This window comes from Lepisosteus oculatus, chromosome 1 (assembly GCF_040954835.1).
Source record: "Lepisosteus oculatus isolate fLepOcu1 chromosome 1, fLepOcu1.hap2, whole genome shotgun sequence".
In the NCBI taxonomy this organism is placed as follows: Eukaryota; Metazoa; Chordata; class Actinopteri; order Semionotiformes; family Lepisosteidae; genus Lepisosteus; species Lepisosteus oculatus.
The window spans coordinates 15,571,756-15,598,061 of NC_090696.1; the positions used below are offsets into that span (position 1 = coordinate 15,571,756).

Consider the following 26,306-nt stretch of genomic DNA (forward strand, 5'->3'; position numbering starts at 1 on the left):
GAACCACGCAAAGCAAAACCCGGCGATTTGCGCATAAAAGGACGATTCCACAGCCTTCCAAGTGGTCAGCAGAATTGAGAAATAACATAAAACTGCACACTCCTTTAGCATAAAAGGCAAAACTCCGTAGTGACCTACTATTACTGAACAATAACTTATCGGTCTTTTCTACTTTTCGTTACGAAGGAATAGACACTCGTCCCAGTTTCGAGAAGTATTACTACCTATCCAATGGTTAAAATAAAATAATTCAACAACAACGCACTTGTTTTAAAGTATGTGTGGCCTGAAATCAGCTTGCACCTATGGCATCAACTGTCAACACGCGTGGAGTGGTGTTGCTTTTCAGATTTGGAGCAAAACTGATACCGCTGCCCAAAAAAAAGGTTTTGTTTATATCAAAGGCTCGGCTGCTCTAAATAAATCGCGCTGTTTGAGCGGTGCGCACGCACCTGTGTCCAATGCAAAACCAGAAGACGGGAAGTGATGCTTTTTGGGGGGGGGCGAATCCAATTGAGGGAGGAGAGGGACTAGGAAACCACTCTGGTCAAGTGACGTCACCCTCGGGGTTTTTTTTCCGCTTGCTGATCTGGAAGCCGAAACTTTCTCCCATCTGCAGACGGTAATCGTTTTGTCGACTCGCTTGGATTTTTGACTGCTGAAAAAGGTGAGACGCGTCTATAGTTCGAACGTAGCACTTTGTTTCGGTGGGTTTTAAGGATTTCTCTCTCTCTCTCTCCCTTTTTTTAAAAAAATTCTTGGAAACCGACTTGTTGGTACTTCGGCTGCTCGACTCGGGACAAAAAAAGTTTGCGGTCGAGAAGGAAAATGGGGGGTATTTTGTGTTTATCGGCAGTGGATTGTAAAGGACGCCGTAAACTGCGACGAGGAAGGCGGCTTCTTGGTTTAAGTCCTGTTTAGGTGGTAGAAGCGGAGCGGTTTCTGCACTGCGTTGCCGTGATCGTGTGTCTTTGCTGAACTGAGCGACATGGCAGTATCACTGCTGCCTGTTTCAAAAATTATATCGTAGTTTTATTTTCCCTGGGGCCCGTCGAATCGCTTTGTCGCGGCTCTCGGTTTAATGGGGGAACAGCTATATTCCGAATTAAAACGACTACAAAATCGAGGACTGTTACTTCGACTCTTTCGGGTATCTTTGGTGACGGGGAATTGGGCAGTGAGTAGCACTTCGGGGAAACTTTTTTTTGGGGGGGGTGGTCGGTTGCGAAGCGACTCGCAGCCTCCGAAAACATGTCTGTCGACGCAAATATATTGGGGAAACAAAAGTCTCAAAAGGAGAATTAGTGTCCAGCACGCTACAATGCAGGACGTGGCTTGCTTGAATAATGTTTGTGTTAATCGATATCGAGATGCGGGCCACGTTCTAAGCACAGTTTTAAAATCCCCGTTAATCTCTAGTGACTCCCGTTGAGTTTAAAGATACAGAGTTGTAACATCCCTTGTGTTTTCAATTATATATTTCGAGTTACTCGGACTTTTTCGACGTCACACTTTAATAAAGGTATAAAAAGTGACGCTGATGGTTAATTTTGGTGAAATACTGTTAGGGCTTTCGAAGTTTTCCGAGCACTGCCCGTGTCCGGTGTGGTATTTAAAATTGCCCGCGTAGTGGTTTAAGTTTTTTTTTTTGCAGTTCACGCAGCTCAACCTAAAATCGTACACGCCGGAAATCTTTGAAAAGGTGGAGAACATGAAACTGCGAAAACCTAACTGTTTTTTCGTGCATGGGTGCTGTGGTTCTGTACTCGTAAAAGAAAATATCTTGGAATGCGCTTCTGGCAATCCGGTTTCTGAGTCACGGCCGGGGTGGGCGCTTGTGGGTTGTCACAATCAAAACTTAAACACTCTTAAGGCCGGTTTCACAAGACTGAACTCCAGTGGATCTCGAAATCGTTCTTCAGGCCTCGCTAGAAGCGTCTGTAAAGTGACTTTATCGAGTGCAGCAGGCAGTTAATTCTTTTGTTGGCCCAGAGACACCCAGCACAGTGACCGGTGTCGAGAATCAAAAAAGTCCCGCAGCTGTAAACCAAAGAAGATTGTGGCCCACCTATGCCATTTGGTACCAAATAGCTAGTCCGTCTCAAGTCCTGACGTCGGTGAAGAAAAGTGGATCGGCTCCAGCGACAACGTTGGGTCGTTTGTTCCAGACTCCCACAACTCCTTGTGTAAAGAAACGCCTTTCGGGAAGGTGCTGCAGTGAACCCTGAAGTAACGTGAGGTCTGCTGTTACCTCCTCTTTCAGCCTCCCCCCCCAGAGCTGTAGCAGCACCTGGTGGAATTTGCGTCTGTTTTGCCCCTTCGTATACGGCCCACCTCCTGTCCGGCAGTTGCTAAACCGTGCTCCCCTCGTCTCTGCAGCCAGGACTGTTTTACTCCCAACGTGCGGCGCGTGGGCTTGCTGGGACAGGAATTCGGTCACGTGTGTAAACGGACTCCGACGCGTTCGTTTGTTCAGAACAGGTTTTTCGAAATGGAATTCTTCAAGTGCAGTACGATACAGCAGGGGTCAAGGATGACGCGTGACGCCCCTGAAAGCAGTCCCGTCATTTCAGATGGGGGAAGCGAAGCTGCAATTGCTCGTGTTTCATTGAGATTCGCCAGGCCTTCCCGTCCGGTGTTTCTAATGCCTGTGAGCTTGCCCAAGACCCTACAGAAGCCAACAGCCTGTAAATGAAGCCGTAACGTACCACTTAACATTCTTTGTGGTTGAAACAGCAGCATCAATCATTCAGTTTCTTTGCAAGCCACATACATAATTGGGTTCAGCTGGGATTTACAGATTTATGGCGGAGACAGTAGGCTGCCTTCTTGGTGCTGTTGGGGCTGAAGCCATATGTAAAACGATCATGTTCTTTTCTGGTTTGGAGCATGGCGGAGATCTTTGTTTGGTCACGACTGATTTCGGCATGCGGGTTGTAAAGATCCAGAGCGCTTTAGGGGATCCGAGAGGGGCGTATGTCAGCCTTTATGTGGAATACGTTAACTGTCCACATTCCAGTCCAGATTGTACGCTGTGCGGAGGACCAGGTGTTGGCAGTGTGTCATGTTGGGTGGGATGGTGCCAGGACATTGCTGAGCTTCGTTAGTGGTATTATATGTACAACGGAAGGGTTGTGGGGGTGTGGAACAGCTACTGTTCAAGTAGATATCCTGGAATCTTTCAAGGAAAAGCTGGATGAACTCCTGGGACCAATTCACTGCTGACTGCTGGATGAGCTGAATGGCCTCCTCTTCTTTGTAACATTCCTCTGTTCCAAACTGTGCCCCTCTAGTTCTTTTGGGTGCTAGTAAATAACTGATCGAAGGACATCGTCCCTGCGTTGGGGGGGGGAGAGATGCAGATCTCTTCGTTTCAGCAGCCCGGTGATGCGCAGGTCTCCTCGTGCCCACCTCCTCCTTCCGTTCCCAGTTGGCGCAGACCGCTGGACGGGCCGGTGCTGGTTTTGAAAGAAGGGGCCCTTGCACAGAATCCCCAAGAGGAGCCGTCCGCTCTTTAAACCCACTGTCGATCAGGCGGTTGTGGAAGGGGACCCGCCCTGTGGCCTGTACCCCATCCTGTGAGCTGGGGGCTGTAGAGCCCCCCCCCCACTCCCGATCTAGGGTTTCAGACAGATGACTGCCGTGATTGTTAGGAATACATGGAGACAGACCGGTTTCATGTCAAGCCAAGCTGATGTAATAAATGCAGAACTACTAAATGGGAAGCTTGACACTTCTGTGATACTGTATTAGTAAGACCATTATAGTTGCACAAAATTCTACGTACTGGGTGTTTTCTCACTTTCCTCAGTGTTTTTGATAAGCGGTTTCTTTTAGGCGGGTTCTAAACAAAAGATCCTGCTCTAGAGAATGGAGGCAGTGTGTGCCTGTTGAGACCTTAAATATTTGCAGCTTGATTCACACTGGTACCAGGAGAAGCCAGGAACTCCTGTCCTAATCTTTCCATCTCTCCTTTCAAGCTCCCACCCAGCTGGTGTGTGAAATGAGCTGCTGGGTTCTCCTCGCACCTCGGTCTAACGCCAGTGGGCCGGCCGGACACGTTCACGCCTCTGTGCCAACAATCGGGCATCGCAGAGGAGAGCGGGCGGCCAGTGCCGTCTCCGCCAACTCTCTGAAGTCTTCCTGCCTTTTTTTTTTTTAACAGCTGATGTTTGCACTAAAGCAGTTCCCTGTACAGTCAGATGACCTCTCCCTGCGAAACTTCTGCTCCGGCGATGTGAGATCTTGAATGTGGCAAAGGCTGTTTGTCACGACGTGCTTACCAGTGCTTGCTCAGGCCGGTGGTCTTGAGGACAATGTGGCCTGATTCCTAGTCCCGTTCTGAAAGCTCTTCAGTGCACTCGTTCCAGTCCCTGCCAGAGCACCCCTGGGTGTTACCTAGCTCGTTTAACACTGCCAGCAGGGCGCTAGTTCGTTCTGCGATCTCTGTCCACGGGTCAGTGTCTGGACTCATTAAGCCAATAATTGGTTCAGTTGAGAACCAGCAGTCGGGGAGGAAACAAAGGCCCTGTGTCTTTCCAGGAAGAGTGAAAGATGCACTTGTTGCAGTAAGTCCCAGGAAAGTAATCTTATCAGTTTAATTTGTGATTTATGGATCAACGGAACAAACAAGATTATGTCCGTGATCAGGAGAGTGTTCATGTCAAATCCTGACTCCCCCCACCCCCATAGTCTTCAGCTGCTGGCCAGCTGCCCATCGCACGTCACGCACGGAGGAGTGGGCACCCTGCCCTTCCTGGAAAACAAGCTCTGTCTGCCATTTCCAACGCTCCTCGGACTCTAGTGCGGTACAGAGCTGTCGCGCTCCTCGGAGACTCCGCTCCGCGAGAGCCCAGACAGCCTGTCTCTCCCCCTGGCGTCTACGGCGCGGGGAAGGCAGCCTGCTCTGTGCCATTGCAGCGCCTCTGTTTAGTGCTTCTTGTGCTTCGTTAACCATTAATGAGTTAACTGACTCCAGTGCCAAAGGTCCCCTGTAAGTATTCACTGGAGGGGACTGCCGGGGTGGCCCAGCCCTGGACTGGACTGCTCCTGCGCCGGACTGTGGCCTGGGAGAAGAACCCCTCTGGACTTGAGGCAGGGATGTCGTGTTTTACAGGGGAAGGTCAGCAGTTATATCGCCCTGCAGCTGGCATCTGGCTGTCCTCTGAAGCTCTACAGGTGTGAGCCTGGTCAGTTCCTAGAGAGGAGACTTCCTGGGAAAGCCAAGGTTGCTGCTGGAAGAGGTGTTATTGGGACCAGTAGGAGGCGCTCACCCTGCGGTCTGTGTGGGTCCTTATGCCCCAGTTTAGTGACGGGGATGCTACACGGTAAAAAAAAAAGGCGCTGAAATTCGGATGAGATGTAAAACTGAGATCCTGACTCTCTCTGGTCATTTAAAATCCCAGGGCATTTCTTAAAAAGAGTAGGGGTCTTATCCTGGTGTCCTGGCCAAATTTCCCATTGGACCCTTGCCAGTCATGGCCTCCTAATAATCCCCATCTCTGAACTGGCTCCATCACTCTGCTCTCCTCCCCACTGAGAGCTGGTGTGTGGTGAGTGTACTGGAGCATCATCCAGGTGGGGCTGCACACTGGTGGTGGTGGAGGAGAGTCCCCATCACCTGTAAAGCGCTTTGAGTGGAGTGTCCAGAAAAGCGCTATATAAGTGTAAGCTATTATTCTTATTAATTATTAAAAGTTGAGTCACAAAAACTGTGAAACGGATTCACAGGAGCCCCTGTGTAAGGAATCCTTATTAAGTTGCAGGGGCTTGTTACCAGCTTGCAGATGCACAGATCCCATCTGGATGTAGTGCCGTCACCGGTAGATTCTCCTCTTCCCAGAGGGAGTGGGAAACAGTTTTGTTTCTCGGTGTAAATGGGGTAAATTGTGAACTGCGACGCTAGCCTGGCTGTCTCCTCTGTGTGAGGGATGGACAGGAGTCCTGCTGCGTAGCTCCGGTTTAACGAGCCGTGGCCGTGGGAGGTCAGGTTGCTGCCAGTGGCTGGATTGGGGCGCGTGCGTGTTTGCCGTTGTCTTTTTTTTTTTTCCCCCTGCGGCAGTCACATTTGCATCTCTCCGTGTGTCTTTGTACGCGAGAGGGAGACGGAGAAATCCCCAGTGTTATTTTTGGTTCCGGTTCAGAAGATGTGCCAGGATTTCATTTCCTTCAGAAGCGTCTGCGTGTCTGCGTGTCTGCGTGTCTGCGTGTCTGCGTGTCTGCGTGTCTGCGTGTCTGCGTGTCTGCGTGTCTGCGTGTCTGCGTGTGAGGGGGCTTCTCTCCTGGGCTTCTGCCTCGGCTGTTTCCGAGGGGGTTCTGCACACAAGGGTCCCCCTGTGGTGAAAAGCGAGCCCCTCAACATGTCGTCTTGTATTCCAGGGAACCTGAATCAGGAACCATGGCTGTGGAAGGAGGGATGAAGTGTGTGAAGTTCCTGCTCTTCTTTTTCAACTTCATCTTCTGGGTGAGTCAGTGCTCTCTCGGCGGAGGCCCCCCGGTATTCCAGCGGTCCCTCTCCGGAGGTCCTGCTCGCCAGCGGGGTTACAGCTGCTCAAGGAAACAGTCTTCACGCCGCCCGGGGCTCGTTTGACCAGTCCGTCAGGAGGTCCCATGTCAGCCTTTGCTGATCAAACTCGCCCACAGGTTTATTTCCAAGAAGCTTGTAAAACGATCGATCAGGGGATGTGCTTCATCATCGTGCCACCAGATCCTGAGCTGGTATACGGCAGCACATGCAAGTGGTGGCCCCTGCATTGCAAACAAGATCTGCCGGTTTCATGAAACCGAACTGCTTGTTTTGTGAATTGGTGCATCTTAAATTTCTCGCTCACCCTGGCAAAAGGCAGTTCTGGCAGTCTCGTGAAGTCGCTCGTTTAAGAGGTGCCAGAATTAATGACTGTAGCAGCGTACTGTATACCGTGGTTTGCAAACATACTACATCATCTGTGGCTTTTTTGGGGGGTGTTGCATGTGTGTGTGTGTACAAAAATATCAGAATTTTTTGCACGGTCACCTGATCTGAAACCAAGTCAAATCGGAAAGAGAGCCGTGCACAGAAGTGTACGAGTTGAAATATTTCATTTAGCCATTTCCTGAAAGGTGACAGGATATTGGCTTCCGTAACGTGGACGCCTAGCTTGTTCCAGACTCCTTCAGCATTTTGGGTTAAGAAGTGCGTCCTGTTCTCAGCTTTTAAATGCCCTTTCCTGTAGTTTTCATTTGTCCACTAGGATGACTCAGTCAATGAATACCTCCGTCAAGGTACTATGTAGCCTGTTCTTTTTAGTCTTGAACAGAGAATACTACAAGGTGACCTGACTGAGGAACTCATCGACTGAGTCTTCCCATTTCCTTTAGCTTGTAAAGGCTTTTAAACCGAGGAGAAGTCTGACTGCTCTTCTCTACTGAGAGAGAGACGTCTCCTAGACTGACTCCAGACCAGCAGGTTTTTTTTTGTACCTTTTATGTGAGGCGACCAAAATCTTACACCATATTCAAAGTGACTTCTTAATAATAGTCTCAATTTTAACGTAATGCCCCCTTCTTCAAATGCTGTACCTTTAACTACGTGTCCTAAAGGTTTCCCAGATATTGCCGTAGCCAATAAAATCAGGCCAGGACCGTGCGCCAAGCGGTAGTATTTGAGGCCTTTTCCGTCGCGCTCTGTGTGCAGAGCAGTGTGAACCGGCGCCAGAATGAGTCTGGAGCGATGGAAAAGCAAATAGCTGGAGCTCGCTGACCTTGGCCCGGCTGGAGCGCCCACGTTTCAGTAGAGCGCCCGGCAGAGACTGGGGCGTCTCCAGCTGGAAGCCGCTCTTGTGAAGAGTGTGGTTCCGGTCGGGCAGCTGCTGTCCGATCCAGAGCGGTCCGGACCTGAAGGCGGCGTCACCGGTGGGTTTTCGTACCGCCAGGACTATGGGGGAGTTCTGTAGTAAAGAAGCTCTTTTGAGGCAAGAAGCTGTGTTTTGGCAGTGTAATGTCGGACTTGTCACCCCAAGCGGCCCTCTGTTTAGTGTAGCGTTTGTCCAAGGAGCCGCTAACGAGTTCCCAGCCACAGAGTCCTCAGCTAGGCCTGCGGCACGCTGACACCATATCCTGTTGCTAAACTTGTCTTCTTCGCAGCAGCTTTTAAGAGTAGGCCTGCCTCCTTTTCCTCGTGTGTGTTAAATCGCCACAGCCTAATGCAAAGCCAGTTATTTTGTAAAGCGCTTAAACCTCATAATTCGAGCCCCTGATGATTTTCGTGTTCCACCTGGTGAAAGCTAGAAACACCTCTGTTGTTAACTGGGAATTTTAAATAGTAAGAAAATGGGGCCACTGGATTTAACCATTAATTAGAATGCAAAAGGTGCACATCTTAATGAAATTAAGTTAAGGTTACGGTTGTTCTTGAGAGCACTAATCGGAAAGATGCTCCTCGATCTTGGGCTGCCAAAGCTCTGGTCTCTTCCTGGTTCTTGCGGCGGAGAGAATGTTTCTCTGAGGGCGGGTCGTGTTTCGCTTGAAAGCAAGTGGACGCGCGAGGGTGCCTGTTCAGTGGACTGTTGTCGGATACTGGCCGGAGTCGGCAAGCAGACGTTTTTCACTCTGGAACAGCAGCTCCCACTCCTGCAGCTCTGCTTTCTTTCAGTTGATTAAAAGCCCCGTCAAACCCTGAATTGGTCACCTATTAAGAGCTGCTGAGCAGAAATGAGAAAGAAGCCATATAATAAGCAAGTCCGGGGGAGAAGCATGGAGCTTTGTGTACTGGAAGCTTAGCAGCAACAAACACAATGAGCAAAAGTCAGGGGCTTTCAAGGGACATGCCTGTTAGTGCTTGCTTGTGCTCGGATCTGTGCTTGGACAAAAAAAAAAAGACCGGCACTTCCTAATGCACGTGCAAAAAGAAAGAGATCAGCTCGGGTACCTGTACTGTGCAAGCGTACGTCAGTTTCTGCCAAGCTGTGCTGACTTGTTTGTTTTTTTTCACACTTCATGTGCAGCTTGAGCTTCTTGTTCTCTTTCACTCCGGAAATGATTGTTAGATGGCAACAAGGAGTGTGTGAGATATGACCAGGCTTTGCTTTTATCTTTTTCATCTGCACAGCTGTCAGTCTACAGCGATACAGCAGTCTGCACTTTTGCTCAGCGATCGTTATTTTCCTCCTCGGCTTCACAGAGCTTCACAGTTTGGCCTCTTCTGCTTTATAGGCTTCTTTTTCACCCAGGTTTTTTCCCCATCTAGTTTATCTCCAGTCCTTCTGCTGCCTCTATCCTGTGCTTCAGCAGGTGCGATTAGTAAAGGTGCTTCCTGCTATCGCAGTCCGAGAAGGGAAGCGAGGGACCTCTGTGCTGATTTGCAGGGGCAGCAGTGTTCCTCGGAGGTCGCAGTGAGCCACCCCAGGGCTTTGCATAAGCCCCCAGGCCCTGTACTATCCCAGCCCTTCACTGGGATAGTATACTGGAAATTGAGCAACTGCAGTGCAGCTGAGCGCTGAATCATGTGGCTGCAGCGCTGCTCTGCTCTCGGGCCGCTCGCTGCTCCACGTGGTTCGTTTCCGGGCAGCAGACTTACTCAGCTTTCCTTTCAGGGGTGGGAGGGAGCAACAGGATGCAATTCCTGGAGACGGGAGACCAGATCTGGAGCGCTGGGCAGCTCCGTCTGGCTCTGATCTGCCATTGATTGTTTTCTGGGATGTGGCTGTTGGGGAGGATTTTAAATGATCTCCCGGACTTGGTGGCTGGAAGAGAAAGGGTGGGGTTTTTCACATGGACTGCTTGGCTCTGCTCTGCACAGCTGTTTGGCTGTTCACGTCGCGTGCTCTACCTGGAAAAGCCTCGCCCTGACTTAGTTCATTAGCGGGTGCTGGGATGAACTCCTATCCTTAATTGGAACTGGGACGGCTCCTTAATGCTGATCTGATGCTAAATCACAGGCACCAGCCCAGCCCCTGTCAGAACTTGTGATCCCAGTAAAGCAATAACGTTTTCATCAGTCCCGGATCATCTCGGATCCAGTCCCAAGCTGGAATGAAGTGCTCTTTTTTTCTGAAAGAGGATTTAAAGGTGTGAGAGTCCAGGTCTGTGAGGCCTGATTGGTCGGCAGCATCCACTCACAAGGTCGTGCTGGGACCGGTGTGGCCAGGTGTAGAGTTGGGGGAAGGTACATCAGGGTGTGGATTATAGCCCATGGGCATCTGCTAGAATTTTGTGCATGGCTGACATTTCGGCTCCAGGCTGGACCATTCACCCCTAAATCAGGATAATGCAAATAACAGGCAAACGTGTCTCATAGATGACGACAAAGATTATAGCTGTACAACAACAAAACACCTGGAAGAACTAGCGTCATGCTGGTGGCCAATTAACAAATACCCGATAGCCCTGATTAGGATGTCAAAGGGGTCCGACTTCATTTAAATGGCAAAAACAAACCTGTTGGAGCTGGGGGTGGGGGGCGTGCTCATTGAACAGCATCAGTTGAGCAGCGATGTCAGTCTCACTAGTTTATTATTGCTGCTGATCTGGCCGGGGCTTCAGGCATCGGGTTCAAGCTAGAAAGCATGGCTGGAACGCACAGCGAAGTGGCACAACGGAGGAGAAGTTATCAAACAGGAGCTGCTTTGTGTAGATTGGCGCAGTTTAGATCGGGCCTAGAGAAGTTTGTTCAGATGGCCGATTCTAGCAATAACCTGTGGTTTTCAAGGGGAGAAAGCTCATTGCAAACATGCAGCATAGGCCGTTGGGAAATAAGAGCTTCTGTAACGTGGTAAATACCACCATCGGGGCTGAAAGAACAGCCTGGGAGGGCTTCAGTAATATTCAAATGAGTACTGCTGTATTTTAAAAGATCAGGGCAGATTTGCATTGACAGGATCACTTGTGATATCAAAATGGTCATAAAAAACACCTGATACTACCATCCTCCAGCTCAAAAACACACTTATCTCCAATCTCCTTTACTCACAAATGGACTGATCCTGGGCACTTTGCCCTGAGTCAAACCTGCCTTTTTAAAGTGACAAACAATATTGAGTGTTAAATGTATATGCAAAAGCCCGAGTGGAACCCGAGCCCTGTGTTTTCAGAATCTGTGACCTCGTTTACCAAATCCAGGCTTATTATTATGAGTTTACGAATAAGGTCCATGAGTACTTTGAAGGAGCCACTGCCAAGATTTCTGTGTGTTTTGCTTTTACAGATGCGACCTGTGTAACCTCAGGAGATTTATAAGGATTGAGTTAGCCCTGAAACGCTAGGAGACGGGCTTGCATACATCTGTATTCTCTATACTGCTGCTCTCCCTGTTGTGTGATTCTTACCCTGCAGTGTGCGGGACCCTTGTTCCTGCACAGGAAACGGGCAAGACTGCAGCATGTCTCAGCGTTGCACCATGTTTGCTCTGGGGGCCCGGTGTCACGGCACAGCTTGCGTTTCTTCCTCCAGCAGCTACTGACGAGCCCTGCCGCAAGACGGCGTGAAATAAGCGTCATCCAGAAAAGTGCTACACAGGTCAAGGAAGAGCACGTGTTATCGACCTGGTTCTTCCTCTTGAATGAGGCCAGGGGTCATTTGTACAGAGTTACGGGACTAGCTGCTAGCGGTTGTGCAAAGCGCCAACTGGTTTTTAAAGCTGAAATAAGGCGACTCTGTGCATTTACCACTGAAACCCGAGAGTTCCTCCTCACGCTGTATGGGACACATGACACTAAGCACTCTGTTCAGTCTGACCACTGTTAATCTGTACTTAAATCAGGTGGTGAAAACGGTTTATTGCGTCCCCCTGCGTCTGATCCTCTGTGTAAGGCCCCCCCAGCTTTGTAAATGCAAAGGATTACTGTGGCGTCCCCTCTCAAAGTGAGCAGCACTCAACAGCCGAGCTAGTGGCAGTGGTTGGAGCTGCAAGCCCAGTTGGGTTGGACAACTGACAGAAATCCTTGTGTAGTTACCCTGAGAGAAGATTGTGGAAGGTGGTTCATCCAGGTAAACAGCTGCTCTTGTTTGGCTAGTCAGATAAGGACGCTGGCCACACCCTGGCCATTAACTCTCTCCGTGAGGGATCAGCTGGTGCGGGGAAGGGTTGTGGAGCAGGAAACTGCCTTCCTGGGAAAGAGGGGCGGATTCAGGCTGGGCAGCGGTAGCATGACGTTCTCGCAGTCGAGGTGCGTGCGTTTTGTTGAAGGAGGCTTTGCCGTTCTGTGCTCGTCCCGTTTCGCTGCCAGTTATTTCCACACTCCCCTGTGTCTGGGTTATGTGTAACTCCCTGCCGAGCCTGCCTGCCTGCCCTCCCTGGAAACAGACTGGAGAAAGCCTATTCTGGGGACTTTGAAGAGCTTTAAACCTCCAGTTCAAGCCAGACGCTCCAGTCTGACTCCAACCCAAGGATGCCCTTTACTGAGACACAGTGTGACCTGTCACCGATGGGGACCTTTATCTTTGCAGCTGGTGGAGCCTCGGAGCTATTTTAGAGAGCCTCCGTCTCGGTGGTTTCTCACCCTCTCCAGCTGATCCGGTGCTTTCGGGGTTCTTTAATCCCAGGACGCGCTGGGCTGTGGAGTTTTGAACATGGAGAAATTCCGGCTTGTGGAAGATCTAGCTTTCACCGACGCAGTAATGGCCCAAAACAACAACAAAAAAAAAACAAAGAGACCATTAAGCATGCATGCGGGTTTACGGGAGAGTTTGTTACTTCATTTCAAAACCGGAATTCAGATGTCAAAACAGGCCGTGTAAGATTCGCCACAACATGTCCTAATTTCCATGATCTCTATCAAAAATACTAAGCAAATGATGGAAGAGGCAGGAAAACCTCGTTGCGTGATCAGCAAACCTTTATCTGATCCCATTCCCCTGAAAGAGAGACCCGTCAGCCCAAACTGTGGGCGATGGTGTGTAGTTGACTTGATGAGCCTCTGAAACTTGGCTGCTCTTGGGGCTCCTGTGAATCTGTTTCACAGTTTTTGTGATTCAACTTTAAATAATTAATAATAATAATTGCTTACACTTATGTAGTGCTTTTCTGGACACTCCACTCAAAGTGCTTTACAGGTAATGGGGATCCCCTCCACTACCCCCAGTGTGCAGCTCCACCTGGATGATGTCACGGCAGCCATAGTGCGCCAGAACACTCCCCACACGTCAGCTCTCAGTGGGGAGGAGAGTAGAGTGATGAAGCCAGTTCAGAAATGGGGATTATTAGAAGGCCATGACTGATAAGGGCCAATGGGAAATTTGGCCACGACGCCGGGGTTACACCCCTACTCTTTTCTGGAAATGCTCTGAGATTTTTAATGACCACAGAGAGTCAGGACCTTGGTTTTACGTCTCATCCTAAGGACGGTGCCTGTTTACAGTATAGTGTCCCCGTCACTATACTGGGGACTTAAGACCCACACAGACTGCAGGGTGAGCGCCCCCTGCTGGCCCCACTAACACCTCTTCCAGCAGCAACCTGAGTCTTTCCCAGGAGGTCTCCCATCCAGGTACTGGCCAGGCTCACACTGAGCTTCAGGAGGCTGCCAGTGGTGAGTACTTTTAAGACTGAAGCATTGTGCCGAGATGTTTAAATTTGCAGGTGATCTCTTCTGGGGGGGTAAATAACAGCATGTTGCTCTCATTGAGATCAGTTTCACATCGGGTCTGAGGTCAAAGGTTAAACCTCACGGCTCAAGGGCTTTAGCTGAGTGACACGAGGAGCGAGCCCCCTCCCAGCGTTTTGTTCTCAGCTTTGGTCACATGGTTGATCTCTCCACAGTTTTCCTCTAACGACTGAGGTCTCGCAGAATTATGAAACAATTGCCCCCTTAAGTCCAAAATAAACTTTTGGTTAAGTTAGTAACAGAGTGCAAGGGCACATAGTGTGAGGAGCAGTGTTCTTTTAGGCCTGTAGGCTGGCTGCAGGGTCGAGGGTTTATTTCTGTGGAAAGACTTTCTGCTTGTTACATGAAAGCTGCTGTTTAGCAGGGAGTTTGGCCACGAAGCGCTGGTGGGAGTGTGATGACTCTGAAATCCGTGTGATGTAACAGTTCCAGAAAGGGGGGGCGGGTCACTTGTGTGAGAACGACACCAGCCCTTCCCCCCTCAGCCCCGGATCTCCCGAAGACGGCGTCGGAGAGCGCTGCGCGGTGTGTGTGTGTGTGTGTGTGTGTGAGGTCATGAAACATGCGTCCTGTGACCAGGCTTACGAGTGATGTCACATCATATGACAGAGCCCAGGGGGTCATGAGGGAGACGGGGGGGATTAATACTCGCCTCCAGAAACACAGATTTAAGTTCACCACCCTAGATCAGACATAGCCCTCATTGCCCCTGTGTGGCGTGTATTTCCCAGGGCATGGAGGTTCCAGTCAAGGGAGCTGGTAGCCTGGCCCTGTCTGTTATTAGAGAGAACTGTTACCTCCGAGATCTGTGGAGAGAAGGGAAGGAGGAAGCAGAAAATCTGTGGAAAACAGAGCATAGGACTGAATCTCAAAAATCTAGGATAGTTATCATGTAAAGGGGAAAAAAATGGTATTTGTCCTTTTTTGGAAGTGATTCAAAATGACGCTAAGTAATGCACCTGAAAAGTAATATATATATATACACTTAATATAAGTAGTATATACATCTAAAACAGTATATATGAACACATCTTGTTAAGGTCGCAACAAGGCAACAGTTGCATCATAATTAATGTAAAGTTTTCTATGTTGTGATTCTCTGTATTTATTTCAAGTTTTTGAAAACTGAGTTTCAGGTAAGCATAATGGAATTTACAAAACAAAAGAGTGTGGGATTTCCAGGCCCCCGCAACACTCTTAAATGATCGTTCTCCACGCTGAGGTCAGACAATATTTTGGGACTGGGGGGGGCAATCGGTTCACAGAGACGTCGTGCTAGATTCCGGTTGCAGTGGGGCTCCTGTGTGTGGGACTGTGTGACGTCCAGGATGATGAATTGGGGTAGGAGGGGCAGGAGGTCCTCTCGATCATGCGAGACGCTGCAGGGAGAGTCCTCAGGATGCCGTCGAGTCACAAGACCACAAGGAAAGATGATGAAAAAATCTCGGCGGCAGCCCATTATAAAAAAATATATCCGCCAGCTTGGCAGCATAACGACTCACGTGGCTCTCTCTTGCCCTCGAGGCACGAGCGTTGGAACAGGGCAGAGCAACTTTTCCACTCTTGTTGAAGAACCGCTGACAGTGATTCTGAAAGCAAAGATTTGACCCCATTTTTTTATTCTTAATTTCTACAGGCTGAATATTAAGCTTATTAAAATAGTCAGTATTGCACCTTTTTTTTTTTTTTTTACACGTGACATGAATGCTGGACAGATGACTAGCCGTATTGTGGCTGCAGACGTATGGGAGATCTTTCAGAATTCAGCTTGTGGTTTTGCTGATCCCTCTCATGTGGGGAAAACTGTATTGTTCACGGTCTTATTTTACAACGGGCGAGAGAGATTTCGAGGGGAGAAGCGTATTGGTGCTCTAATCTCCTGTCGGAGCACCGCACAATAATCCCAAACACGCCTGCAGCCAAAATAACGAAAGATGAGAAATTAATTGCTAAGAAAGTGTGACTAAAACAAAGAAAAACGTGTAGAGCCGTCCACAATGATTCTTAATTTCTCAAACCCTGTAGATGCGTGACTGCTTGGTTTAAAGAATGTACATCTCCCATCTGCTCAGTGCAGCTACTGCACGCCTGTTCTGCGGACCTTACCTGCTCTCAAATATTGACATTGGTGTGGCCCAGTGGATTACTTCCAAAATGTACCATGGCCTCCCTCTGTTCTGTGTTTTTTTTTTGCTATGTGGGTTGTTTGCAGTTGGAGAAAGACGGAGACCTGCTGTATTGCAGAAAGTGGAAAGAGTTCCTGTTTTTAGTCTACCTAATTATTTCCTGTCCTGCACATTCAGCACTGTGAACACCAGCACCATAACAGTCCATACAGTGAGTGTAGAATAGCTGCACGGTCTGTACACTTTCCTGGCCCTCGTGGCTAAAATACCAGATCCTCCAGTTTGTGCTTGGTCTTTCAGTCCTGAGGTTGGGGAAGGCGTAGTCTGCACCTGATTTTAAGGTGTGAGCTGGAAACTTCGCTGCTGTAAACCAGCCTTTCCTGCATCTGTTTTTTTTTTTTGTGTATTGTACATCTGACTTTCTATAGTTCACCTTGTTCATGTGATATTACTTTACATTTCTGCACCTAGTTTTGTAACAGGGATTGAACACTCCTTATTTTTTGGGGTTTTGTTCACAAAGAATTGGGAGATTTGAAGGAAAAGCGAGGAACATTAATGAACGTTGTTGTAAACTCCGAGTATAACGTACACCTGGTGTTATAGCACATTTGAATTCCTTAATATATATAGATGGATGCATGTGAAGATCTGCAACATGCAGCAGTTTGATTGGTCTTGGCTGCACAAAATGACAATTCAGATCTTTGTTTTTTCAAAGTTTGACTGGGTAAATCCCCTTGATATGCACCATCTCAGGAGCTGGTGAAGAATTATTCCAAACTGAGGAACAGGTGCAGAGTGATGCTCAATTCTTTCAGCACTCACTGGGTGGAACTTGAAGAGGCTGATTCACCTGGTAAATAATGAGACCGTTTCGAAAACAAATTTTTTTCTCTTTGATGTAAAGCTGGAAGAGTGTGGCTGCTAACTGCACAGGAAAATCCATACGACACTCTTCCATCGTGTTTCTGTCCCCTAGAATCCGAACACTTCATGTTAGTGGGCGTGTGTTTTTTAGGCTATTGTACTGTTCGTAGGGGGGGAAAAACAGATTTTAATGTTGCTTCAACCCCACATGTCTCTCTGATGTGAAGCAGGGTGACAAGCTTGAAACGCAGCGCTGGTGTGTAAAACCTGGCATGGATCAAGCTGCTCCGCAGTGGGAGTCTCGTTTCTCTTCAGGCCTTGGCGGCTGTTTTTGTCTGGACTGGCGCCGGTGACTCACGCCGGGCCTAAATGCGATTACAGATCCTGTTGCTGGTAAAATCCTTGGCTACAAAATTAGAAACAACCTAATTTTCCAGCTTTGATGTCGGTCGTCTTCCACAGGGGATGTGCGATTTGACCAGAGCTACGCCCTCACCTCGCGCCAAAGGGAGGCGTGCCCATCACTGAATCCTCCCCCCCCCCCCCCCCCCCCCCCGACCTGAGGTTTGGGGTGAATGGCGTGTGAGCACACGCCAGCATGCTTGGAGAGAGAGAGGCGGAGAACTATTTGAACACCCTTCTCAAACAATGAGCAGGGGGAAAAACACAGCAAATATTCAGCAAAATGGAAAGACAGACGCTTAAAGCAAAATGGAAAATTGGCACTGTCTGGAACGGTTATGCAATTCTACTTTTTTTAAAAGAACGCCTTATTGCAGGAGACGGAGTCTTCTCTACAATGCATTGAACACCCAAGAGTACTCTGAATGCTACAGCCTGGTTGTTTGGTCTGCGTGTGAAGTGTGCTAAGGAGTGGCTCTGGTCTTGGCCTCTCCCAGCAGCAGAGGCTGGTGCCTGTAGCCGTGCCCTCCACACGGTCTCCTGGCACGGTCGCAGACGGGCGTTTACCCACGCCATGCAAGCGAGGCGTCTCCCCTGTAGGACAGCTGTGCCCCTAGGATTTGAACCCGCAACCTTACCGCTACAAATCCCCAGGACTCAAACCATTACTCTACTGCACTTTGCAAGTTAAACTTAAAAAATGTAGTAGGACAGCATTTCCAGGGAGCTGACAGCTGACAGTTGACAGACGTACAGTAACCAGAACGGGGATTGTGTTCTGGAGGCGTGGATGTGCTTAAGGGGCTGTGCCACTTTAACTTAAAGAAGTGCCCTGTGCTGTTAAAACAGGAAACGCTTCTGAAAACGGTGATCCTTAACTGGATCAGGATTTTCAAGGGATTGTTTGGGAAGTGTTGGATGATTAATGTCATCTGCTTTATGGGCTGTGTTTGTCATGTCTCCCGAGTGATCCAGACGCATTTGGATAGGGGGGAAAAGTGTCTTGGGAATGGCTAAGCTAAACTCCTTTCTCCCCGCAGGTCTGTGGTTTGGCCCTGATCGTGATTGGCATCATGGTCCAGGTGGGGCTTCACCAAACCCTGCGCATCAAGGACGCGTCGGCCCTGGGCGCCCCCATTGTCATCATCGTCGTGGGCGTGGTCATCTTCTTCATTGCGTTCTTTGGCTGCTGCGGAGCCTGGAAAGAGAGCAACTGCATGGTCACCACGGTAACGCCCATCCCGTGATGCTGCAGAAGGGCAGCTGGCAGCACTGGAGGTTTTGCTGGACTTGGTGCACAGAGCTCCACGCAGATCTCCAGGTGGTGCAGTGCAGACTGGGGTCGTATACCGCCTCTTTGTGGTGCTTATGCAGGCGTTGCTGTAATAAAATTTGATAACTTTAAAGTAAAGGACTTCCGTATTTGAAGGATTTTGTTTAGATATAGCACTTGCACCCTCAGAAGCTTCTTAAGAAGATTGCTCAGTTATCTCTATGTAACTCGGGGCTTAGGTGGAATAGAAGCCGGCAGACACTGGGGTACCCCAGGACGTGGTGCGGACTACATATAGTTTCCAGATCTGATAATATACAGTGCTGTGGTTTAAAAGTTAGGTTGTTGAGCTGGAGACCAAGGACTTCCTCATTTCAGATTGCTGTGCTCATGCAAAAAGCAAGAGCGTCCAGGACATTTGCTCTGATACATCAGCATAACAAACTTAAAGAAAAAGAAAGGAGCTGTGTGTGGTCAGTACACAGAGATCATACTGCTGCACTTCTAACAACGTGGTTTACAGCTTACAGGCCCTGTACCACTGGTTGGTGTCTGTAAGCGCCTCAGAGAACGTGCCTGTTTATTGGGAGGCTGGAAATTGGTTGCTCAGCTTGCTCCTCTCACTCTTTCTCCCCACCAGTTTGCAGTCCTGCTGACCCTTATCATCATAGTGGAGATTGCAGCAGCCATCGCTGGGTACGTCTTCAAGGACAAGGTGAGTTAGTGCATCTGTCCTGCCCTCCGCTCTGTGCATCTCTCATCTCTACAGCGCTGTGTAAAGTGTTATCACTGGGGCCTGGGTAGATGGCATATAAATATATATTGAGGCTTCCTTTGCTTCTGAAAAGTAAAGGAAAAGCAAATTGCACGGTTCAGCAGAAGCTGCAGTCGAGAACTGAAGGGTTGTCCCAGTATTGTTTCAGAACTGAATACTGTGGACGATCTGGCTTTGTGATAATGGTTGGTGTAGAATGGACTCTGCATTCACCTTGCCATGTTTAAACCTATGGCTGATGGGAAGTGTGGAAGAGCAGATCCTTAGAGAGGTGGGTCAGATACAATGCTGCTTTTAACTGGGCACGTTTGTCTTCTGCAGGCCAAGACCATCCTGACTGATGGGTTCCACGATATGATCCAGAAGTACAACAGCTCTCAGGATGCGATGAAGGCCATGGACGGGATCCAGGAAGACGTGAGTCAGTTAAGCGAGGGTGTTCCTGGTGCAGTCTGGGGGCTCAACACTCTGTGTCCGGAGAGAAAAAGAAAAGGCAGGATGTGCTCGTTGGAGAGAGACCAGTGCAGAGGCCTGTGTTGACGTCGGACTGTGACGGAACACGGCTGAAAACGATTCTGCTGCCTTACTGCCAGTGGACCGTCTTTTCTTAAACATGAGCTGTATCGGCCCAAGGTCTGTGGGCGAAACGTCCGCTTCATCCGAGTTGAAGAAAGGGCACGATCGCGTTTCAGACGCTCGGCTCTGACCTCGGGCTTGTGAAGAGTTAAGGTCTGTCTGCAAGTCAAAACTCCACCTGCCCCGGCGCCCTGCGTCAGGCCCTGGTCGATGGGCCTCGTTTCGTATCGCTGCAGGAGCATCTAATAATCTTACTCTGAGTACACATACACGTACAGAACCCCTCAAAGAAAAAGAAGGAAGCCGTGTGTGCCCAGTACACGACGGACCACGCTGCTGCAGTTCTAAGAATGTAGTTTACAGACAAAAGCGAGCCAATGGACACATCCAGCCTGTTTGCTAGGAGTTAGCTGATCTAATGGTCTCTCCCAGCTGTTTCTTGACAGAAACCAGGGTATTAGCTATAATCATGTGGCTCTCTAGCTTCTTTCAAACTCCTGAAACCGTTTGGGTAAAGACTGCCTCCTGTTCTGGGTTATAAAGTCACCACCATGCCCTTGTGCTCTGCGGTTCACACTACACTGCTAATTCGGATAAAGTCTCCTAGGTGGACATTTTGGGCCATTGGGGAATTTTGTGTCAGTTGTATCAGGTGCCCTGGTAGTCTTCTCTCATCAAGATTAAAGTGTAGGACAGTCCCTTAAAGGGCAACTGCAGCGCTAGTTTTAGTTTTGATTGGTTAAAGAGAATCGGCACTTTGTGCAGCTCAAACTACAATGAAAGTAAAATCTACACAGTAATTTATAAAAACTCCAGTTCACATCACAAAATAGATGAGATTTCCAGGTATGCACAGCACTATGTTCTGTGATTCAGAATGAGGCAACAAGACATCCAGTGACGTTAAATGTCCTTAGTACATTGTAAACAAGCAGGCTTGTGAATACATCTATTTTAAGGCCAGCAGCCATATCACTCTGCAACTCACAACTGGCAACCCACTGAAGTCAGTACCTGGATGGGAGACCTCCTGGGAAAAACTAAGGCTGCTGCTGGAAGAGGTGTTAGTGGGGCCAGAAGGGGGTATTCACCCTGCAGTCCATATGGGTCCTAATGCCCCAGTATAGTGATGAGGACACTATACTGTAAACAGGCGCTGTCCTTCAGATGAGACGTAAAACCGAGGTCCTGACTCTCTGTGGTCAATAAAAATCCCAGGGCGTTTCTCGAAAAGAGTAGGGGTGTAACCCCGGCATCCTGGCCAAATTTCCCCCTGGCTTTACCAATCGTGGCCTCCTAATAATCCCCATCTATGAATTGGCTTCATTACGCTGTTCTCCTCCCCACTGATAGCTGAGGTGTGGTGAGTGTTCTGGCGCACTATGGCTGCTGTTGCATCACCCAGGTGGGGCTGCACATTGGTGGTGGTGGAGGGGATCCCCATTACCTGTAAAGCGCTTTGAGTGGAGTGTCCAGAAAAGCGCTATATATGTATAAGCAATTATTATTAATCCAATAGAAATGCACTTCTTGTTAACTCTGCACGCAGATCACATTGGAACATTTCTACAGCAAAATGTCTGTAGCATTGCCTGTACTTATTTGCTCATATATCCCATTACATTATTCATTATGGTGACTAAAGAAGCAGTCCTTCCTGCTCATGTGAATTCTCACAAACTCTTCCTCTAGCCTGTGGCAAGAGCAGCATTTTGCAAAGAGCATGACGAGTAAACAGTACTTTTACAAGGTCCCCAATTTTGTGCTTGGTTCAGAATTTGTCAAGTTTTGATTTCCCGTCAATTATTTTAGTAACTGAGTTTTAATAACCAGTCTGAAAAACTGGGACTACAATTCCCCTTTAAGCCCTTATACGTATCTGATTGCTCTTCTCTGGACAGATTCCAGAGCAGCAATATCTTTGTGCATAGTTGTGATCTGACAGAAATGTTCTAAACGAGGCCTGACTAGTGCATCATACAATTTTAATGTAACATTCCACATAAGAACTCTGGCTCTACTAGTATTCCTAATGGGGGAATGGAGGGTCATGGGAAGTAAAACAGTGTATTCTGAGGCAGTTGAGAGGGGGCAGCAGAGATAGAAATGACGATCAGAAGATCACCGCCCAAGTATAAGCCAAACCTCCTGCGAGAACAGCTGTGAATGTTCCCTGCTGCCTTTCTGTCTGTGTGTCTCACTGCCCTGTCTGTCTGCAGTTCAAGTGCTGTGGGGCTATGAATGCCACTGACTGGGACAGTGTCATAGGTGGCAACTCCGTGCCCGACTCCTGTTGCAAGAACGTGACCAAGAGCTGTGGGAAGGGTGCCCTGAACACCGACCGAATCTACAAGGACGTGAGTGCGACGCGGCCGGTTCTTCATTCCGATGTTCTGTTTGTCCCAGTTTGAAATCAGTTACTGATCCCCGCTTGCCTCTGTGACCCCTGTACTGCACGGGGGAGTGCCCACCTGCGCTTGCGGTACCCCGACTCCTCTACCGGTCAGACCCCCTCGGTGAGGGTGTGGCTCCTCACTCGCTGACCATACTGCACACTCGCGCGGCTCCCAGCAGGAGACGGGGGTCGAGGATGGCCACCTCGCACGCCTGTGCTTTCTCGCACAGAGCCATGGGAATAATGGGACACTGCGGTAACTGGTAACATTCCTCAGGGATGTTCACACTAGGGCTCCCGTGCTCCTGTGTATTAGAGAACAGCATGAACTTGGGGAACCCCAGAAGGTAAATGGTCAGCCCCAGTGAGGTCATGGGGAAAGTCTGAATAGGCTGTGGTAAATGCCACTCGTTGGGAGTGCCGTAATAGGATGTGACATATAGATGGGTCCAGGACAACACAGGTGGGAAAGTTTAAGGTTAAAAATCGAGCATTTTACGACAAGTGCAGGGGAAAAACTGCCACCACAAGCCAAGGCCTTGAAACAAAACCACTCTTGAGCTCCTGACTGAACTGCAAGTTCCCAACTATCATACCACGCAGTTAAGATGTTTACTGTCCTCGAAAAAGCATGCCACTCTTCAAACCTTTAGTCTGAGACCACAAGACTTTCCACAAACTCACAAATTCCTCGGTTCCACAAAGCCAGCAAGCTCTTCAAGGGCCACAGTCCCACGGTCCCCCTGGTGAAGAGCTCGCATTCACTATCTACCTTCTGGCCTTCAGATAGCAAATGAAACGGACACAAATGCAACTTTGCTTCCTGCTTTTCAAACACTCGCCTGACCAATGGTCTTCTCGCGCTGGTCAGGTGACGGAGCAGCAGCAGCTCATTCCCCATGGGCTTCTGGGAAATGTGGTCCAGACATGGTGGCCATCTTGCCTTACCTAGCTGCTCTCTCACACCTGCCAGAACAGTCTAGGTGACCATGTTGAATCTTGTGTGTTTCTGTTTTAGGGCTGTGTGAACATCATTGAAAAGTGGGTCAAGAAGAATTTGCTGATCGTGGTTGGGGTGGCTCTTGGCATCGCATTCTTTGAGGTAGGACCGCACTCCGCCCACCTCTGTGTCTCAACTCAAGACCAGCGTGGGCCAGGCGCCTTGTTTCATGTGGCTGAGCTTGTGCGAAAAGCGAAGCGTCCAGTTATCTTGCTCCAATGACACATGAGTATCATAATCACCTTAAAGAAAATAACCCTTGTGCAGTCAGTACAGGGGAGACCACACTGCTGCACTTATCGGAACATAGTTTAACTCTGAGAGGAGGTCATCTGGCCCATCCAGCCCTTCTGTTAGTAGTTAACGGTGTGGTGGCTCTGTGGCTAAGGATCTGCGCCTGTGGCTGGAAGGTTGCCGGTTCGTATCCCACGGCCGGTAGAGGAATCCTATTCCGTTGGGCCCCTGAGCAAGGCCCTTAACCCCCAACTGCTCCAGGGGCGCTGTATAGATGACTGACCCTACGCTCTAAGCTTCTCTCCATGTCTGTGTATCAATGCACGAACAGTACGGCATACAGCGGTGTTGCCGGCAATTAAATGCTTCATCCGTGAGCTCATTAAGAGGGATAGAAGACTAGAAGGACAGACGTTTATAATAATAATTCCTTACACTTATATAGCGCTTTCCTGGACACTCCACTCAAAGCGCTTTACAGGTAATGGGGATCCCCTCCACCACCACCAGTGTGCAGCCCCACCTGGATGATGCGACAGCAGCCATAGTGCGCCAGAATGCTCACCACACATCATGGGACATTTATAGGGATTAGATTAAGATTCGGATTACAATAAATTATACAACTGAAATTTACAGTACAATTTACAGGTTGTTTGAAAGTAACGCAAGGAGATATGGTAGGATAGGAGGTATTTAGCGCTGTTCATTTGTGTCCTGGGAGTGCAAAGTGACTGGTGACAGGAGGGCGCCAGCGCACCCTATCGGTTCAAGTAGGAAGCGCCAACATCCATGTAGTTTCCATTGGAAACTCTGCTGTTTGCTCTTTGCGATGTGGCGGTTTGCAGTAAAATGTGGTCGCTGGCGTCCGTCGCCATCATTTGTTCTTGACTGAGTGACGGCGTGGCGCAACAGATCTGTCTCCGGCCGGCAGCAGCCCCCAGAACCCCAGCAGGGGTCGCTTGTGGGTGCGCTTACACAAACCCCCCCCGCGGCGGATGCGCGGGAAGCGATTGGCGGTCATAGCAGGGGGCCGATGGTCCGGCTGGAATCCCAGTTTCGGCGAAGCAGGAAGAGCCGTGTCTCTGTGTGTGCACTGTCGGAGAAACCGGGCTGGTTTGTGTCATCAGATAGCAGGTCGTGTGGGAAGATCCGTAACTCTCCGTGAGATAACGCGGAGCTCGTCGGTGCAGACGTGTGATAAGGGAGCGCTCAGTCAATGCTGGCCTTACCTGGGCTGCTTGTCTTTCCAGTGAAATGAAGAGGAAAGCTCCCTGTGGCTTTGCCCAGCCCACTGCAGGCACTGGCATTTTAATGTCCAGGAGTGCTCAGTCTTTTCTCCTGGGGAAACCCCTTTTCAAACCCCCCCCCCCCTCAGCATCCCTTCTAAAATACACATCGGGTACCGACGTATTCTAGCGAGCTTTATTCCTGTGCTTTGGTTAAGGAGTGCCGAACGTTCGACAGTTTTATTTTTCAGAGTAGTCGGCCAGCTCTTTGACGGGGGGGAGGGGTGCAGGAAGCTGAACGTTGTGAAAGTGTCGCGGGTGGCGTGATGAGTGACGGCTGTGCCGCGCGGCCGCGAGATCTGAGCGCGTCGGCGTTCAAGCGGGGAGTGCTGTCCAGCTGATGGGGGTCAATAACGTTGCTGGGCCGTTGGGGAACCGGGGGGGCTAGATGGATAGATTGCTCTTGAGCTGAGTAATCACAATGGTGGGGTTCAAGAAGAGAAACAGTGTTTAGTTGTTCTCATGACTAGCTGTTGTCTTGGTATGTGTTCTTTTGTCGTTTTTTTTTAAAAGATTGAAAAGACGTGGAGAGAATTGTGTATTTTGGGGTTTATTGTTAATTTTGTTTCGTTTGTATACACTTATGATCTTGATGTTTTATAAGAGAGAAGAAAGGAGCATTTAAGAGAGAATGGCCCCTTGGTTGGGGGAAGAGGGGAAACAAAGTGCTGTCTGGTTGAGGAACTTGACAGCCTCTCACGGGTCCTCTCCCCTCTGCGAGAGCTCTGAGGGTCCTCTCCTCCCCCTGTTCTGTGTCCTCCTGTCTCTGTCCATCTTCCTGTGTTTTCACCTGGCAGATGGAACTTGATTGCTCCCCCTGTTTTTCTTCCAAGTCTCTCTTCCTCTCCTCCTTCTCTTCCCTCTGTATTTTCCCTCTGCCCGGTTGTTCTTTCCTCCTCCAAGCCCCACCGCTGACCTGAGCTTCCCGAGCGTGCGACATACGCTTGTCCCCGTCCCCCTTTGAGCCCGGGGCAGTGGCCACACCTCTGGCGGGGCCCTTGGACAGGCGGGAATACCCCAGCGTTCCCATCGGCTCGCGTGCCAGGAACGGAGTAATCACTCTTCCCTCTCTCTCCCCCCCCTCCCTGCAGGTCCTGGGCGTCATCTTCGCCTGCCTGCTGATGAAGTCCATCCGCAGTGGCTACGAGGTCATGTAACCCCCCTCCCACAGCTCCCCCCGAGCCGGGGATGCGCCCGGCGGCCTTAAACTTCTGATTTCCGCTACCAGTGATTGTTTTTCCTCCCGCCTGTAATGATCTCTTTTGGTTTGTTTTTTTTTTTTCCCTGTACTTATTCTGTCCATTTTTAAGGTAGTGCAAGAACAAATAGTTTTACCTGGAGAAGGGGGTGTGATGTTAGGGCGAGGTACCCCTCGGCGAGACGGCTCGGCGAGAAGGATAAGGGGGGGTCTTGTTGAGGGTGGGAGGGAGGAGAGGGAGTTCCGTCATTTTAGTCTGTCCCAAAAGTTTTTGTGGAGTAAATTAGGTAGTTTATTTATATTTGTGTATGTACAGAACCGCGCCTCTGTTCACGCCGAGTGTGAGCTGGCCCGGTCAGGTGGCGAGTGTGGGAACGATACCGACGGACCAGCCTGACTGGCACCTGTAAAACGCCACTTAATGCCTAGCAGCTCTCAGGTTTTCAACTCTTGGTTTAATGAGTTTTTTTTCCTTTAAATCTGATTCTTGCATCTTGTGTGAGCAAGCCTTTCTCAAAACCGTTTCTTCGGAAAGTCTGTGACACCTTTTGAATCTCCAGAATGGAACAATAAAGACGGAGTCAAAAACTG

General features: G+C 49.4%; 1 protein-coding gene across 1 annotated transcript; it reads left to right on the forward strand.

The window, feature by feature from the left end:
* Positions 1–553: 553 nt before the first annotated feature.
* On the forward strand, positions 554–26,306 carry cd63 (CD63 molecule). The gene is made up of 8 exons (XM_069179171.1): positions 554–667; positions 6,379–6,463; positions 18,016–18,204; positions 18,889–18,963; positions 19,345–19,440; positions 21,819–21,956; positions 23,013–23,096; positions 25,609–26,306. Exons 2-8 carry the CDS (start codon positions 6,398–6,400, stop codon positions 25,672–25,674), a joined length of 714 nt encoding a protein of 237 aa, XP_069035272.1. The 5' UTR covers positions 554–667; positions 6,379–6,397; the 3' UTR covers positions 25,675–26,306.